This window comes from Lissotriton helveticus, chromosome 11 (genome assembly GCF_964261635.1).
Source record: "Lissotriton helveticus chromosome 11, aLisHel1.1, whole genome shotgun sequence".
Lineage (NCBI taxonomy): Eukaryota > Metazoa > Chordata > Amphibia > Caudata > Salamandridae > Lissotriton > Lissotriton helveticus.
In genome coordinates, this window is record NC_136072.1 from 1,041,750,984 (window position 1) to 1,041,768,547 (window position 17,564).

At 44.8% G+C, this 17,564-nt stretch overlaps 1 protein-coding gene across 2 annotated transcripts in view; it reads left to right on the forward strand.

The window, feature by feature from the left end:
* Window positions 1-17,564, forward strand: part of ANAPC7 (anaphase promoting complex subunit 7) — a 250,367-nt gene that overhangs the window by 138,291 nt on the left and 94,512 nt on the right. For both annotated transcript variants that reach the window (XM_078667494.1, XM_078667493.1), the window contains exon 4: window positions 7,576-7,687. In XM_078667494.1, the coding sequence (XP_078523620.1) occupies window positions 7,576-7,687 (112 nt within the window). The remainder of the gene's footprint in view (window positions 1-7,575; window positions 7,688-17,564) is intronic.

Below are 17,564 nucleotides of genomic sequence, written 5' to 3' on the forward strand. Positions count from 1 at the left end.
TCCCAGCCACCCCCTTCTTGAGAGAAAGATGTTTTTCTTCTTAATCCCTAGTTTTAAAATGTTGGGGCTGGAGAGAATATTTTTTAAGCTCCTTGCTTTCAAAAGTTAATTTCATTATTAATTTAAATTTATTTAATTCTTTTAAAAGTACATTTGTAATATATTTATTTGAAATGTAATATTTTTATATATTAAATATATTGACCTATTTAAGTTGCTGTAATTAAAAAATTAGTTTCCTGAATCCTAAAAGCCTTTTTCTTTCTCTTAACATGATCATTCCCTGGAACGCAAAAATGCCTACTACCCATTAACACTACCTGTTCCTGAACCCTAAAAATCATTAAAACTCCTTTCTACGTTATCACTAGTCTTACCTGAATCTAAAAACCTTTTACTGCCCCTTACCCTACCCTTCCAAAAAACTCTTGCTGTCACCCTAAACACCTTATGACCCCTTAATAATGCCCTTCCCTGAACCTTACAAGCCCCTTAATGCTACCCTACGCCCTAACAACCCTTAACTACCCTTTAATGCTACCCCTCCTTTAACCCTAAAAGCCCGTTAGTACTTTTAGCAGTACCCATACCTGAGCCCTAAACCCCTTAATGCTACTCTTTCCTGAACCCCTCAACTCCTTATAGCTCACTTAGGAACTCTAAGTAATTCCTCATTTCTAAGGCGACTTGTAGGTTCCATTTGTGATCCCTGTTATTTATGTCTTCACCTCCCTCACTGCAGTTATCAATGCCCCCTTATTGGTAACGATTGGAAGGAGTTTCCAGGTGATAGCAGAGATGCCCCTTGTGACATCAAGTAACACATAAATTGCCTCTTTAAAGAGTTAAAAGAACATATTTAGGTATTTGTGGAAGCACTTACAGGATGACATTATGACGTTTAGGTACAGAAGATCTATGCTGCATTGCCATTTAGGAGGAATAAGCACTGTCCCACTAATATTCATTTACAGAATGCCAGATATTTTGTCCTCAATTGGATAATCCCATGATCACAACCGATTTAGTGTGACATTAATGCAAATTTAGAGATAAATGTGCAAGCATTATTTCTGTTTCTCTTTCCTCAATTAGTGGTGTAGAATTGGCACCAAGTTTTTGATTTTGATTTGATGCAAGTAGTCTTGGAATGCAGTACCTTTCTCTTAATGCAGAATAGCTTTAATGCACGGATTTGCACTTCCGCAAATTTCACCAGATTTTTTACAGCTTCCCACAAATTCTCAATGACTCCCTGAGTAGTATGTCTGTAAATGACAAAATACACCGAATTATAGTCCATGACTGGTATACGTGTTTTCGTAATAATGGCTTATCTAGGTACGGTAAACAGTCGTTTTAGGTCTCGTCTAGCGAACGCACCGCATGCGTTGCTTCGCCTTGGCGAGCCTATTGTTGTTGGTTTGGTGAGCGAAGGGAGACAAACCATGTGCGCGCACGGACAAGCGATGTGCACGCGCATGGCGTCTTCCCCCGGCCCACACACTCCTACCGCACGCTTGTACTACAGAATGAAGCAATCGATGGAACAGCTTTGGTGTTTTTCAGTGCGTATTGCTCTGCCTGACCCCAGGCTGCCAGGCCTACATCCTGTGATTGCATCCTCGTGTATGTGATAAGTGCTTATGTGACACCCTCGCTTTGATTGAACAGAGCCTCGCTTGAAGGGGTGAATGTTGCTTTGAGATGTGCTGCTGATGGAAGCAAAGGAAGTGCAGATGTGTGGTGTCTCTCAGCAGACCGGTAATGCTGATGCATGTAAGGCCAAGGTTTCATTTTGGAAAAATGTCCTTTATAATGACATCCACTCATTATACTGCCTAAGATGCGCATGATCAGCTGAGGCACCCCCCTTCCAGCTGAACCCCCTTTTCAGGTAGACCAGCTACCTGTGGCGCTGTAGATCCTGCGTGAGTGAATGCAGGTCAATGAACAAACAGGGCTGGCATACAAGGGGGCGACGATGGGGGCCATCACCCTTTCTGGCAACGCTCTCTCACCCTTTCTGGTAATGCTCTCTCCCATACGGTTGTGCAACCGTCGCGTGATTTAGGGTCAATCTGGTGCTGCTCTGCAGATGGTGCCGCTGGGTAGTGATGGTGTAGCCTAGAACCAGCCCAGTATAGAGGGCGGTCTCTGGCGAAGCTAGCAGCAGAGAGTGTGAGAAGGCAAGGGGCATTGACGAGAGGAAATAGGACCCCTGAACGCAGCGGCAAGCGAAGAAGTGCATCTGAAGAGGGCTATGGAAGTGAAGTGCAGGTGGGAAGACGAGTGTGTATGTGTGTGTGTGCAGATGGGCGTTCTGTGTGAGGTATACAGTTCCTCGTGCAGTGTCAACGTGACAAACTGCTGCTCATCTAACTAATCTGGCAAACCTGGTCTGTCCGGGACCAATCATAGTGCTTCTTCTTTCGCGTGGACAGCTACCATAGCTGTCCTATAACATGACACAAGCAATAGGCGGAGCAGGGCGTTTTAATTGTTTTGTTAGTGTGTGGCTTTTAAGTAGTATCTATGCTGTGGTATACCACTAATTAGCTCTCCGTGGCGCATGTCGTAATGGCGCGTTTTTGTTAGAATCGTGTTTTACATCAGTGGTGCGATGTTTTAAAATACGGCACTCATACGTTGTTGCAATCAGCGGCGCAACGTTCCTCCTTATTACAATAAACTCAACCCTTCAGTGGTATTCAGAGTGTGAGCTTTAATTATTACAATTTTGGCGATGATACGACCGGGGACACGAGACATATAAGGTCAGAGCTCCCTATCAACATTATCCCAAGGAGGTAAATACTGCCTTTTTATCTTGTAATTACCGTGTGACTTGGGGAAGCCTGCGCGTCAAGACCCAAGGCAATCAGCGTAACAAAATAGACATGTGTGATCTGAGAGAAGTGTTGGGTTGGCAGTCGTAAATCTTCATTAACGACCAGACCATTAGGCATTCCCTGACGTGTGTGCCCTGCACCATCTCGTGTCAACTCGAGACCTGCAATGGCATTGTGGGAAAGCGGGGGTGAAGAAGACTGCACTTCGTGACCTGGAGTGAGGAATCAGTGGAACAAGACGTGTATGCAAGTTTCTTTACTGGCACTGGTATGGCAGCATTTAACAGCGGGTGCTGTTGTGACTGTTGGGCCTTTGCTGAGATGTGCATGACCATGTTATCACTTCATATGCTGTACTGCCTCGAGCATGTTGAAGAACTGTGACGGCAGCAGGAGTGCAGCGCATACTTTGTGGCTCACCCTCGGTTTGAGTGGGGTTGCGGAGGCCTCATTGAAGCAGGTGGACAGCATTCAAGGGCAGATTTTCTGAGGGAGCACTTAGACTGTGAGGCTTAGCTGCGGAGCACCGATCTGAGTCATGTAACTGTGTATGTTTGGTTGGTGAACATCCTGTCATTTTGAGCCCTTGCTCCTCATTGGCTTGGTTTGCTTCAGTTTTCACTTAATTATTGGATGACTTTACATACACTTTGGGGCTTGCATAGCTTTCTTTTCTTGGGAAACACTGCTACCCTGTGGATGTTAGTTAAGCAGTGGTTTGGAACTGGGTATTTTTGTACGCTCGGCTTTCCCTTTGTTATTTGCCTGTCACAATGGATGTCACCACAGCAATTGTCACATAGCACCTATAATATTCAACACTCATGCCTACAGCGCTCAAAAACAAATACTACACTTTATACTAATATACAGAAACACATTACTACTTATTACAACACTACACTGTCTACAACTGATACTATAACATATTATTGCAACCCTTGCTAATGCTACAAATGCTATTATATCACAGCAACTATTCATTGCAATACTCAAACACTGCACACTACTGCTACATACACCTATTGCCACCAGCACTAACTGAACATAAGCTACAATACACATACTTACTCCACACATACACGCAGCTCTTTATCTGTCAAATACATTAACTACACAACAAACAAAACATTTTATTACAATGCCAATAACTCTAACTGATGCGAGACCTGTTGCATTGCAAATGCTTAAGTCTGGCTTCACATATGCCTGTCATATTTTTAGAAACTCTTTAAAATATTCATGGAGTGGTGTTTGGCATGGCTCCACCCAAAGGAGCATTAATCTCTTGCCTTATGCTTTCAGCTGGCAATGTCATTTTACCCTCCAGGAAGCGCTTCCATTAGATGTGCAGAAGAGGATTCTAAATCTGTAAAATAAACTCAACTATGCTGTTTGTCACATTCAGTTATTTTTCTCCTATATGCATTCTACTCAGAAAGCACTATCTGTCGCTACTTTTTCCAATCATTGGCAAAGCCAGTAGCACAGGCTTTAATGTGATAACCAACATTTGTGTATACAGTGCATGTAAACAGCATTTGAGTATGCCTGTATTTAAGTTTGTTGGTACGTTAAAGTCATACTTATTGTCTTTATCAATGCTTGTTGTCTGGATGCAGTGACAAACAAACTTTAAGCTTGAATGAATGTTCAGACAGTCGTGCCTAAAGTTCAATTTAGCAAAACCCACATAGGGTGAACAGCAAAACACAGAAGATGATGGACAGAATGTTGCACAATGGCAAAACATTCACCCCCAGTCACAGATCTGGGTTTAATTCATTGTTATTATGCTCACCACGCCACCTCAGTTCAGACATGGCCATATGCAAATCAGTCTTGACCCTGTGCCTCATGGGAATAGTCCAGTCCAGACTGCCAAGCCATGTCTTCCCTGGACTGGAATCAAGCATCCTAGGACCAGTTTCTGGCTATCAGCCGTCATCAGCCAGGATAGCTTGCCTCCAGTTGCGTAGTGAGCACGGGACCCACGTCTGGGCATACCCTTCCCACATAGGGTGACCAGCAAAACGGCTGATAGCCAGAAACCGGTCCTAGGATGCTTGATTCCGGTCCAGGGAAGACATGGCTTGGCAGTTCGTGCTGGACTGTTCCCATGAGGCACAGGGTCAAGACTGATTTGCATATGGCCATGTCTGAACTGGGGTGGCTTGGTCAGCAAAATAACGATGGATTAAACCCAGATCTGTGACTGGGGGTGAATGTTTTTCCATTGTGCAACATTCCGTCCATCATCTTGTGTGTTTTGCTAAAGTTCAATTTAGGCCTGAGACATGCCCATCCCAGATTTATAGCATGGCCACTGAGTTTCTGAAATGGACTCCATTTAGATATAGGGTAGGTAAATATATCTTATGTATATATTTTGAAAACCTGGCACATATCACACCTTCTTAGCTATATGTTGGAACACAACTGGCTAATTCAGTGGTGTAGGTAGGAGGGGCTAAGTCACACAAGCAGATTTGGATAAAAGTGTCACTGTTTTTCATCAATAGCCAATAAACACTGATCAGAGCCGTCGTTGGGACCTCTTCTTGATAAACCTACTGCTTGCATGACTGAATTTGTATTATTTTGAAGAAAAACGTTGTTTTAGTATAACGCTAGCATAAATGCACTACTCTAATCTAAAGTTTATTTGTAACCTCAATCATCACAATCCCTCAATGTGTCGAAGTGAGTTTTATGATCTCTGAGTTACTGTAACTGCATTTTACTAGAACCGAAATGTACTTGTTTTTAACTGTTTAGATTTGCTTTATGAAATGAGTGCAATATCCTTTAGGAATGTTATATTGGGACTGTAAACAAGGAAATGCAGCATCACTTTTTTGGGGGGGGGGGGATGTATTTTTTTTTTTTAACTAAACAGTCGGCACAAGACAGTTTTGCTTGATATATCCGCAAACAATTGATCTCAAACAGGTACAAGCATTGCTGTCAACAACAAAGCCACCCCCCCTTCCACGCGGTTCGCGTAAACTAGTATTTGCCACCAGTGCCTTGTCGCTGTGGTTTATGCGGCTTTGTTCTTAACTAAGGAACAGTAATGACTGGGCCTCACTGATGATCGCTAGGGCAGTGCGTCCGTGGGCCCCCGAGTCTGAGTGCCTTGTGTGGTATGTGCAGTGGACTGCTGTGTGTTGTCGCCCATGTCCAGTCCAAAGTGCCATCTTCATGGGCACCAGTTTTTATGGAATTTTTTGGGGCACCCTCTGCTACTTTATGTGGTCTGCTCGGCCGACATATATATGTCCGTACTCCTTGTCCACTTCTTAATACCTAATGCAGCATTATTACTCTTGGGGCCCTATTAGGATGTCGGCAGAGTTTCTTCTGGTTGACATTGTCTCGGTCGGCGGTCCCGACCGACACCCGGTCGGCGGTCCCGATCGACACCCGGTCGGCGGTCCTGACAGACTAATTATGTTGCGACTGAACAGTATTTGTTCGCATTCCTATACTTTACAATGGGAGCATGTATTCCAGCCGAAATGCATGCTACCATTTTCCAATAGTAGGTGCAGTTCATCCCTGCACCCCGTGGCAGGCACTTGAAGATCAACAGCCATAGGTGCCCCTAAAGTCGAGGTCTGACAGCCTTAATGGGTAAGAAAGACCGGCCTAGAAAGGCTGCCGAAACCAGGTATTGTAATCCCAAGGGCGGAAAGAGACGCCTTTGGGATTACTGGCCGCATTCCGACTGGCAGACGGGATCTCTGAGCCTGTCTGAAAGCAATCAAACTGACTGTTCGGATTCCTTGCCGACCCTAATGGGGTGTTCAGAAAGGAATCCGACCAACATATAACTGTGCTGTCGGAAAGTCTCCGATGGATGATTGGAGCAGTTTGCGAGTGCATCGTAATAGGGCCCAAAGTTTGATAATTAGATTGGGATTAACTTCAACATTCAGGTTTAACCTTTTAGATTTTCACATTCATTTTACAGCAGCAAGTCTTAAAACATCCAAAAATTTGCTTGAAATTCATTGAATGGATGTTGTAATGGCATTGCTTTTCTGAATTTGTTTTGACTAGGGTTGTGCCTGTTACTCGGTTATTCAATGATGCCTCCTCTGTGATTCGAATTGACGGATGCAACCTTTAAATGTGTTTAAAATGGCTGGTTACTGTTCTGTATTGTTTGAACTAATATTTATTGTATGCTGGTATATATGCTGGCGTAATCTCCTGGTTTATGTGAAGTTTTTGTTTAAAGTTCGCTATACAAAAAAAAGGTATATTTTTCTTCCTTGTCTCCTATTAGCAGGCACATAATTCCTTAAAGTTGTCGACAAGTGAATTGTGCTACTTTTAATAACGTGGAATGTACCTTTCAAAGATGGTCCCTTATAATGGTCTACCGTTTTTGTATCTAGATTTAAAAAATGGTAAGCAACCCTTAAACTATTACAACTATGCTGATCACTTTGCAGTTGTGGGCCACCTTTGTGCCCTTTTGAAATTGGTAGATGTATTTGCTGTGTTTTAGTTGAGCTAGGATTTTAAATCCCCCATATCATCTGTTTGGGTACAGCTCTGTTCCTCACCATTTATGGCCGGTTCAAAACACCATGTGGGATGTAGGTGTGATGGAGCATACTCACTGCTACCTTGCTGTGCCAAGTTTGTAGTAAATCTTCAATTCACATTTTTTTACTATGATGATCTTATAAATGTTTTTTTTGCATTGCAGATTAACATGATGTTGGCAAACTTGTACAAGAAAGCTGGTCAGGAGCGGTCTTCTGTTACCAGTTACAAGGAAGTACTGAGACAGTGCCCGTTAGCACTTGATGCCATACTAGGTACATCTTCTTCTCCACTTGCCTAATGCTTGCTCAAGGAAAAGAAAAGACCTGTTGACCATTGTCTGTCTTTATTCTCACTTATGCGCAATTGCAGACTCCAAAATTGTAGCGTGCATTTATCTATACATATGCCGACCACAAATTGTATTACATTTTCTTTCTAGTTACATTTGTTTCCAAATTAGATGGATGATACCTCCGGACAAGAGAACTGGTGAAAACTGCTGCTTGACACTATGCTCATCTCTGGGCCAGTCCCTTGTCCAATTTACCTTCTGTCGTTGGTAGAACCAGCTTGTTCAGTAAATGCAACATGATTCTTCTGTTGCATTTGCATTTACATTGTTTGAGGCAAATGCTCGGTATTTCCTGTACATATAATTGCCTAACTTGTTGTTTAAAATGGACGTGGAATTCTAGTCAATGCAACAATGCTGTGAAGGAGCTAGTTGTGCAGCAGTTTCATAAAAGGCGTAATCAGTGTTTGTTATTCCCTTCAGCTGTTTTGCTGGTTCCTTAGTTTGTATGGTTTTTTTCGTGCGTTTCCCTTTAAAATGAATTACATTTATTCACATCCCAAAGAAGCTTTTTTTTAACGAATTTTCCTTTAACACAGCCACATGACCTATCCATTTAGGATGCTCAGTTCTTTTTTTACTATTGTCGATTACGACATACATTGGTTTTTTTGGCTGAAAGTCTAGCCTGAGCCAGAGTGCATGCGCTGCTCTGCGAGGCTTATTGTAAGGACTTCCAACTCCCACAGCTTTGCTCGTGTTTTAAAAAAAATGTTTTACTGCCACGCATTTGATTGGCCATTTGCCTAAGGCTTCCACAAAAGAAAGCATGCAAATGGGCAAAAGCTCGGGTATGTCCCGCCTTATCTTTAAATGCCCCCTCCCATTGCCTATGTGTCTCGGGAGTGAGCAGTGGCGCCATCTGTTTCCAATTATCACGCCCACGCTTGTTTACATTTGCCTGTCTCGCGGTCGTGTTAATTGGAAACAGATGGCGTTCACTTTTGTGGGCCCGCATTTCACGGTCTTCTTTTTTGAACTGCTATGGTCCTGTCACTATGGTTCCTGCTTCCGTTTGTGTTGGGCAATGAACATGCGGGACCACCATCTTTTCAGACCGTTTTCTCTTTCTGTCTGGTTGCTTATTCGAAAGACTCCAAGGGCAGGGACATTACTGGACCAAGGGCAGGGACATTACTGGATTGAGATGTGATTGAACCATCCGAATTGGTTCAACACGTTTTCACTCTAAACCGCGTAGCATAACACTTATTGATTTGAATCACAAACAGCCATGGCTGACACATACCAAGTGTTTTTTTTCTAAAGAGTTCAGACCAACAGCAGTCCTGCCACACACAGACACTGGTGAGTTGGGAGGAAGCTATTTTGCTGTAAGAGCAAAAGTTCTGGATTTAATTTTCAGTGTCAGACTAAACAGCAGTCGTGGAGCACGAGGCGCAGACTGCGGTGGGATGCGAGGTAAGGGATGATGGCGGATGCCTTGTGTACGAACCCGGATCCGTGGTTATGGGCAGGACTGGACTGGCTGCTAGGGCCATTTGGCAGTGCCAGAAGGGCTGGTGTGAACTGTCAGTGTGTGAGCCATGTTTTTTGGGCTATCTGTGGGCCTGTTTTATGGGCTGGCAGGCCGTTTTTTTGTTGTTGCAATTCTCTAACAGATAATGAACGTGGGAAAACACAGGTGTTGGCTTTTGGGAGAAAGTCTAGTCTTTGAAATGCCACATAAGAAATGCCTTTGAAACAGGGACCGAGTTTGCACATTTTCCGTTTATAGTAACTCTCACCAGCTGTTCTTTCCAGATGATTGCCTGATGTTGGTCCACCTAGGCCCAAACCATGCCACATTTTCAGGATATTCACAGTAGAAAAATAAACTCGTACATCGAATCTAGCCAGTGATTGCTTACATAGTTGTTGACTTCCATGAATCTGCGGAAGGATTGTTGTGTTGTGTACTAACGTTGGACATCCCTCATGAAACCTAACAAGCAAGAGAGTAGACCCACGGAGGCCGTTCCCTCCCTGTATGATCGATATAAATATTGATTTAGAATTTTTTTGCAAGGTATGTCTGGAAAATAGCACCTCAACCCTCCTACCCAACTGTGGCCCACCTGTATGCAAAACATCTTTTTTTGCCATTTGTGACTTTGCTACCAAGTGAAAGGCTCCTAGGCTGTCACTTGACAGCACTCTCCTCACTTGAAACAGCTCCTTCAGAATCTTTTGTGCTAGAAGTTTAAGTGCCCAGGATTGCATAAGAAATGGCGGAAACGTGTGTTACAGAATTGCTTTTTAGAGGAAGCGCACGATCAGCTGCTGACCCTTATAAGGTCCCAAAGGCGAGGCCTATTGGCTATGCCAATGCTTGTTTGACATTGCACGTAGTATTGTGTGTTACATACAGTTGAAACCTCTACTGGATCAACAAAAAACGAAAGTATAACTAGAACCTGAGTAGTTATGCATTGCACATTATAAAGAATGAAGAATGAAGATACAATATAGCTCTGTAACTTAGCATGTGGGTCCCTACTAACCATGCCATTATACTTTACTTGGAGCAAATAGGTAATCGTGTCAGTGTTAAGTTTTCAAAGTAGCGACAAAATGAACAGACTCTCAGTGACACTGGTAGTACTTCATAGAGAAGCACATTTGTTTGCGGGTTTATATCGCGCTCGAATCGACTCCCGGAGGAGTATCTCTGCGCCCTAGGAACACCACAAGCACAGTCAGGGGGGAACTTAAAAGAATTAGTATTGAAACAGAAAAGTTTTGAGCCGCTTCCTAAACACCAGATGTTCTGGACATTGTCTAAGTGCTAATGGGAGCCTATTCCATAATGAGGGCCCAGCAACGGATAGAGCTTTGCCTCCATGTCTGGCCCTCTTTACACGGGGCACACAGAGTAGACCCTGGTTGCTGGATCTAAGGGAACGCACAGGAGAGTAAGGGGTGAATTTGTTTTTTAAGTATGCAGGACCTAATCCGTTTAAGCTCTTATGAATTATGCAGCATGTCTTAAACTTAATTCTTTGTCGGACCGAGAGCCAATGAAGTTGGTCTAAAAGAGGTTTGGACGCAGATCTAGGAGGGGCGTTCAAGACCAACCGGGCCACAGTATTCTGTACAACTTGGAGTTTAGCTAATACTCCCTCATTTGCGGATAACAGCAGGCCATGGCAGTAATCGATACGGCTGAGGACAAGAGCCTGTACCAATGTTTTCCTGATGCTATCAGGGAGTAGGGGGAACACTTTGCGTAGAAGGCCTATGACGTGGAAACATGAGCCCACAATGTAGTTGCTGTGCTGCTTCAGCGAGAGCTCATGGTCTAGTCGAACTCCTAAGTTTTTCACGACATGTTTGGGGTCAGGGACTGGCCCGAGATCTTGTGGCCACCAGTCCGGGGTCCATAGGATTTTAGCCTCCCCAAACAGCATGACTTCAGTCTTGCCTACATTACACTGTAGGCAGTTTGATGACATCCACTGAGCCACAGCTTTCATGCCCTGAGAGAAGGAGGTTTTAACCTCGGTGGTGAGAGATTTGAAGGGAAAAAGGAGCTGCGTGTCATCCGCATAAGATACTGGGATGAAACCAAAGGCTCGCATAATTCTAGCCAGGGGTGCCACATAGATGTTAAAAAGAGTTGGGCTCAAACAGGAGCCCTGTGGCACCCCCTTAGAAATCTCTACCTCCTCAGAGCGATATTCACCCATGGTGACACATTGGGTTCGGTTGTTTAAAAAGCTCTTTAGCCAGGCCAGAGCCTTATCCTCAAGACCGATGTTTGCCAGCCGACCTGTCAAGATGTTATCTGACACAGTGTCGAACGCTGCCGACAGGTCTAATAATATCAGCACAACGGAGTAGCCCTTGTCCGGATACATATGCAGATTGTCTGTAACTGACAGTAAGGTTGACTCGGTACTGTGCTTCGGCCTAAAGCCGGATTGAGAGTAATCCAGGCCTCCTGCTTGTTCGATGTAATTAGATAGATGTCGGTTTACATACTTTTCTATGAGTTTACCCAAGAACGGTAGCAGCGAAATTGGTCTGAGATTAGACCGGTCTGTCCATGCAATTGTAGAGTTAGTTTTTTCTAATTGGTCTTACCAGAGCCTTTTTCCACTCCCTGGGGACCTCACCTTCAGTCAGGGAGAGATTTACAAGTCTCTGGATTCTAGGACCTAAGTGCTTGCCAAGCATAGGCATTATTCTCGCTGGAATGATATCAGTTGGACACCCACTCTTGATCTGACTAGATAGAGATGCTACCTCTTCAATAGAAATAGGAGGAAATATACCTAAGGTATGGGTGGTGGGGTGAGGTTCTTCCTCGATTTGTGGTCGTGATTTATCTCCACAGAAGGACAGGTTGGAGCTGATGATTTTTTCATAAATCCCATCTATTTTTTTGGAAAAGAACTGTGAGATATCATCACATAATTGTTGTGACGCTAACTCAGAGCTCTCACAAGCCAGTGGTTTAACAAATGATTGGAGGATTTGGTATAGGACCCTCAGCGCATTTCCAGCAGCTGTAAGTTGGGACGCAATATGATTCTTGCGGGCCGTACGAATCGCTTTATGGTATAAAGTGAGGGCTTCCCAATAATGGTTCTTATCATCAGCCAAATGGGAGGATCTCCATTTCTTTTCAAGTTTTCTGGCGACTTGTTTTAAGGACCTTAAATGTTCTGAAAACCAGACTTCCTGCTTGTGTGCAGGACGAGGTTTGAACACCTTCAAGGGGGCAGTAGCTTCCACTGCAGTTACAACTGCCCCTTCAAATTTGGTCAGAGCCGCCTAAATGCCCTCTGCGGGAGTGAAGGAAGGTTCCACAAACCTTTCACAGAAAGCTTCTTGGGTCATTTTATGCCATTGTCTCCGTTTACTAGGCAGAGCCATTGGACATGAGGGAGATGTGCTGATGTTAGGAGTATAAAATTCCACAATAAAGTGATCAGTCCAGTTTACTTGTATTGGAGGTAGGCAATTAATCAAGGGGGAATTAGACAATATTTGGTCCAATGTGTGTTCTGCTAGATGTGTCGGACCACTATTCGCTTGCATTAGGCCCAATAAGGACAGATCAGTCAATAAGGGCTGTGCCTCTTTACACTCTTTTAATTCACTATGTACATTGAAATCCCCCAAAAGTAGGAAATCGCTGTCTTTATTTACATAGGGGGCCAATGCTTCCACTAGTGAGATGGAGTAATTGCCACAAGGCCCAGGGGGGCGATATACCAATGCTCCTTTCCAGCTGCCTTTGGGTACAACGTTAATTTTAAAAATTAGCAATTCTAGTTCTGAGGTACAGAGTTCATCTAAGATGGAGATATCTATTTCTTGTTTGTGAACAATTGCTATCCCACCCCCTGTCTTAGTGGGGCGATCTAGTCTGACTATTTTATACCCAGTCGGGATTCCTAGAGTTATAGCAGGGACCGAGTGGGGTTTCAGCCATGTCTCTGTTAGAAAACATAGATCAGGTTCAGCAGATGAAATAAGTTCCCAAACCTCGGTGGAATGTTTTGATAGCGATCTAATGTTGCAGAGCAGGTTCTTGCTCCCCAGTGATACATTATCGCTCTCCCCTATTGTTGGTATTGGATGACAACCAACAAGATCAATGTCATCAAAATGAGTCCGAAACTGGGTTTGGTAACGGCGACAAGAGAAAGGGCCCTCCAGACTAGTATCCGCCACCCCTTTGCATCCCCACTGAGGGGTATTTCGTAATCCTCCAAGTACCTGTGAGCTATAAATTACCCGAGTGGTGGGACGATATCCTAGGTCTGTAGATGTAAGTGCCCTGGCCCCGTCCGGTCACGGACGGGCGCAGACGGGCTTCTCTTTGGCTTGTCTTAGGCGCTCCCCTGTGCGCTCAGAGCGACGAGAAGGCTAAATAGCCCTTTCACGTGTAGAGCTAGAGCGCTAACCGCTCGAGTTGTAGGAAGTGTTTGGCTCTTCCTGTCCTGCCCTCCGCTCAACGGTATTGGCTACCGAGTCGGACCGGGGCGGGCAGGCTGAAATATCGAGCACAGACTTCTCGGAGTTCAAGTGAGCCCCAAATGCCCCTAAAGTCACCGGGAATCAGCGTGAGCAAACAATACAGTGAGTGCCGTTAAAATTTGTAATCAATTTTAAAATAACATCAGTTGTTAAATTTCCACGTTGCAACAATTAAAACAGTGCAGTGTCTTACGCTCTGAAAGTGCTTACTGGCGCCAAGCGGGTCTGGGGAGACTCTGCCACCGTCCTCCCTTACCGCAATCAGCCGTCCGCTCCTCGCTGCCTAAATAGCCCTTTCACCTTTAGAGCTAGAGCGCTAACCGCTCGAGTTGTAGGAAGTGTCTGGCTCTTCCTGTCCCGCCCTCCGCTCAACGGTATTGGCTACCGAGTCGGACCGGGGCGGGCAGGCTGAAATATCGAGCACAGACTTCTCGGAGTTCAAGTGAGCCCCAAATGCCCCTAAAGTCACCGGGAATCAGCGTGAGCAAACAATACAGTGAGTGCCTTTAAAATTTTTAATCTATTTTAAAATAACATCAGTCCTTAAATTTCCACGTTGCAACAATTAAAACAGTGCAGTGCAGAGTCTTACGCTCTGAAAGTGCTTACTGGCGCCAAGCGGGTCTGGGGAGACTCTGCCACCGTCCTCCCTTACCGCAATCAGCCGTCCGCTCCTCGCTGCCTAAATAGCCCTTTCACCTGTAGAGCTAGAGCGCTAACCGCTCGAGTTGTAGGAAGTGTCTGGCTCTTCCTGTCCCGCCCTCCGCTCAACGGTATTGGCTACCGAGTCGGACCAGGGCGGGCAGGCTGAAATATCTAGCACAGACTTCTCGGAGTTCAAGTGAGCCCCAAATGCCCCTAAAGTCACCGGGAATCAGCGTGAGCAAACAATACAGTGAGTGCCTTTAAAATTTGTAATCAATTTTAAAATAACATCAGTTCTTAAATTTCCACGTTGCAACAATTAAAACAGTGCAGTGCACAGTCTTACGCTCTGAAAGTGCTTACTGGCGCCAAGCGGGTCTGGGGAGACTCTGCCACCGTCCTCCCTTACCGCCACATGTAAGCAAGATTGGATGGTGTTAATGCATAGCTGTTAGTGTTCTTCGACTATGTTCTTTTTAAAATTCTTTCAATCTACTCTGTCCTCTTATAAATATTGGTAGGTGTTTGCAAAAGTACATTTGAGATCCGTTGTGAAATGTATGCCTTATATTTAGAATGTAGGCCAGGGTTCTTTTTAAGGATACCTACTATGTTTTATAACTTTGTTTCAACCTGTGGTGATAGATGCCTAACAAATGGGGACTTTAAAAACACTGTAGACCTATTTTTGGGCTACCAATTGCACCCAGAATAATGCTTACTAGTTGTGAAAATGACCTGAAGTCCATGTCTAGGAATGTTCACTCTTTCTTTTTCCTCCCTCCCTCTTCTATGACGTTAGTAAGGCAAGAATTCCACTGAGTTCTGCAAGACATTTGAAAGTAAGGGACCTCAATAGAGGCTGGGATTATCTTTGCTATTGCATATGTTGTAGAAAATATTTAATTTTTATTTCCAAACAAATGCTGTTCAATTACTCAAGGAATACAGTCTCATCTGCAGCCTATTAATCCTGTGGGCATTCAGAAGGCTGAAACAAATGTTCATGTCCCTTTCTGATTTTATAACAGGGCAATGAGTGACCATTCTCAGTCCGCCTTATTTCTGATTATAAATCTGTCACAAAACAGAGTGATTTTGTTTTTGCATTCCTATTAGTTTCCAGACTTGTATCAGACTTTCCCCTGTGTGGCTCAGTCACATAAATTCATAAATGCTAAAGAAAGAAACTTTAGTATGTTCTCAATTTGGATGGAGAGTGTTCAAAATAAAATGCTTCAGTTGGCTCTCCAAATTGCCTGCATTATTTATTTAAGAAATTGGATTATTTGCGGTGGGTGACTACCCACCTCAAACAATAATCATAACCATTGTTAGGGTGAACCCTCAAAGGCAATAAATCACCTGAGCTCAATCCCCCCCCCCCCGATAGCTATGGCACAGACCATTCAGGCTTAACTACAAGGCAATGTGTAAAGCATTTATACAGTACTAAAACAGTAATAAAGTTGAAATGCAAAGCAATAAAATCCAGAAGTTAATTTGAAAAATTGAGTACACGTTAATAAACAAAATGGCACCAAGTTGGCAACAGTTCAATAAGGGGATCTGGAGATATACATTTTTAAAGTTTTGAGTAGCACAAAGCACCAATGAGAGTCTACTACTGGTTTACAGTTCCAAAGCCACCTGGGGCTCCAGAGGAAGTACTTAAAGACCCACATGGTTATAGACAGAGGCCAACAGCAGGGTTCTGTCCAATTCCAGTCGCCACTGGTCAGCTGGGCGGTTGCAGGAAGGACGACTTGTAGCTTCTTGTATGCCGGTCGCTTGTATAGGAGGTCAGCCGTATCTCCAAGGTTGCTTAAAAATTGGAAGTAAAAAGATTCCTTATGAACAAGTTCCTACCATAATAGGGTGCTGGATTGCCTGCTCTAATGCATTGGACTTGCACCTTTTTGGAAACACCACTGCACCCAAGCCCCCAGCTCGAGTCTAAGTGGGCCAACGGTGTCAGCATGGTCCCCATGCCCTCAAGAGACCAGAGTCTAGTTTGGATTCCCCTCTTGGAACTTCCCCCATGACACCTGCAGCCTATGTTTGTAGGCCCTCTGAACTGCGAGTGCTCCCAGAAGAAGAAACCCGCCACCTCAAAGATCCTCTGCACCCTGCCGTCCTGGCCTGGGGAGAAGAGTACCACCTGCGTCCCCACGTCCCCTAGCATTGCAAGCTGTGAACCCTCCTGTGCAGTGGCGTCACTAGGGGGGTGCGGACCGCACCGGGTGCCACCCCATCTGGGGGGTGACACCAATTTACAGTGACGAGTCTACCTGCGTCCTGCTTTAGTGCAAGAAGCGCGCCACCACCGCACCCCGGCCCGCCGTAGCTACGGGCACCATCCGCCATCTGCATTCTTCACGTGCACGGAATGGATGGGTCACAGAAGTCAAATAGTCAAGGGTTTGGGTTTGCATTGTTGTTCTGTGATGAAAGTCGAAACCAAACCAAACCCTGTTATGCATATACCAGGCAGGCAGGCAGGCAATGGCATTGTTAACTTGCAGTTTGGTTTCACTGACACTTGCCCAGCAGTTTGGGTCCCAGGGCCAGAGGGAGTAAGACAGCGAGAGAGGGAGACAGAGGGACCTAGAGGGAGTAAGATAGAGAGAGGGAGCTAGAGGGAGTAAGACAGAGAGAGAGGGAGCTAGAGGGAGTAAGACAGCGAGAGAAGGAGTAAGACAGCGATAGAAGGAGACAGAGGGAGCTAGAGGGAGTAAGACAGAGAGAGAGGGAGCTAGAGGGAGTAAGACAGAGAGAGAGGGAGCTAGAGGGAGTAAGACAGCGAGAGAAGGAGTAAGACAGCGATAGAAGGAGCTAGACAGAGAGAGGGAGCTAGAGGGAGTAAGATAGAGAGAGGGAGCTAGAGCGAGCAAGACAGAGAGAGAGGGAGCTAGAGGGAGTAAGAGAGAGAGATCGAGCTAGAGGGAGTAAGACAGAGAGGGAGACAGGGAGCTAGAGGGAGCAAGACAGAGAGAGGGTGCTAGAGGGACAAAGACAGAGAGAGAGGGAGCTAAAGAGAGTAAGACAGAGAGAGAGGGAGCTAGACGGAGCAAGACAGAGAGAGAGAGGGAGCTAGAGGGAGTAAGACAGAGAGAGAGGGAGCTAGGGAGTAAGACAGAGAGAGGGAGCTAGGGAGTAAG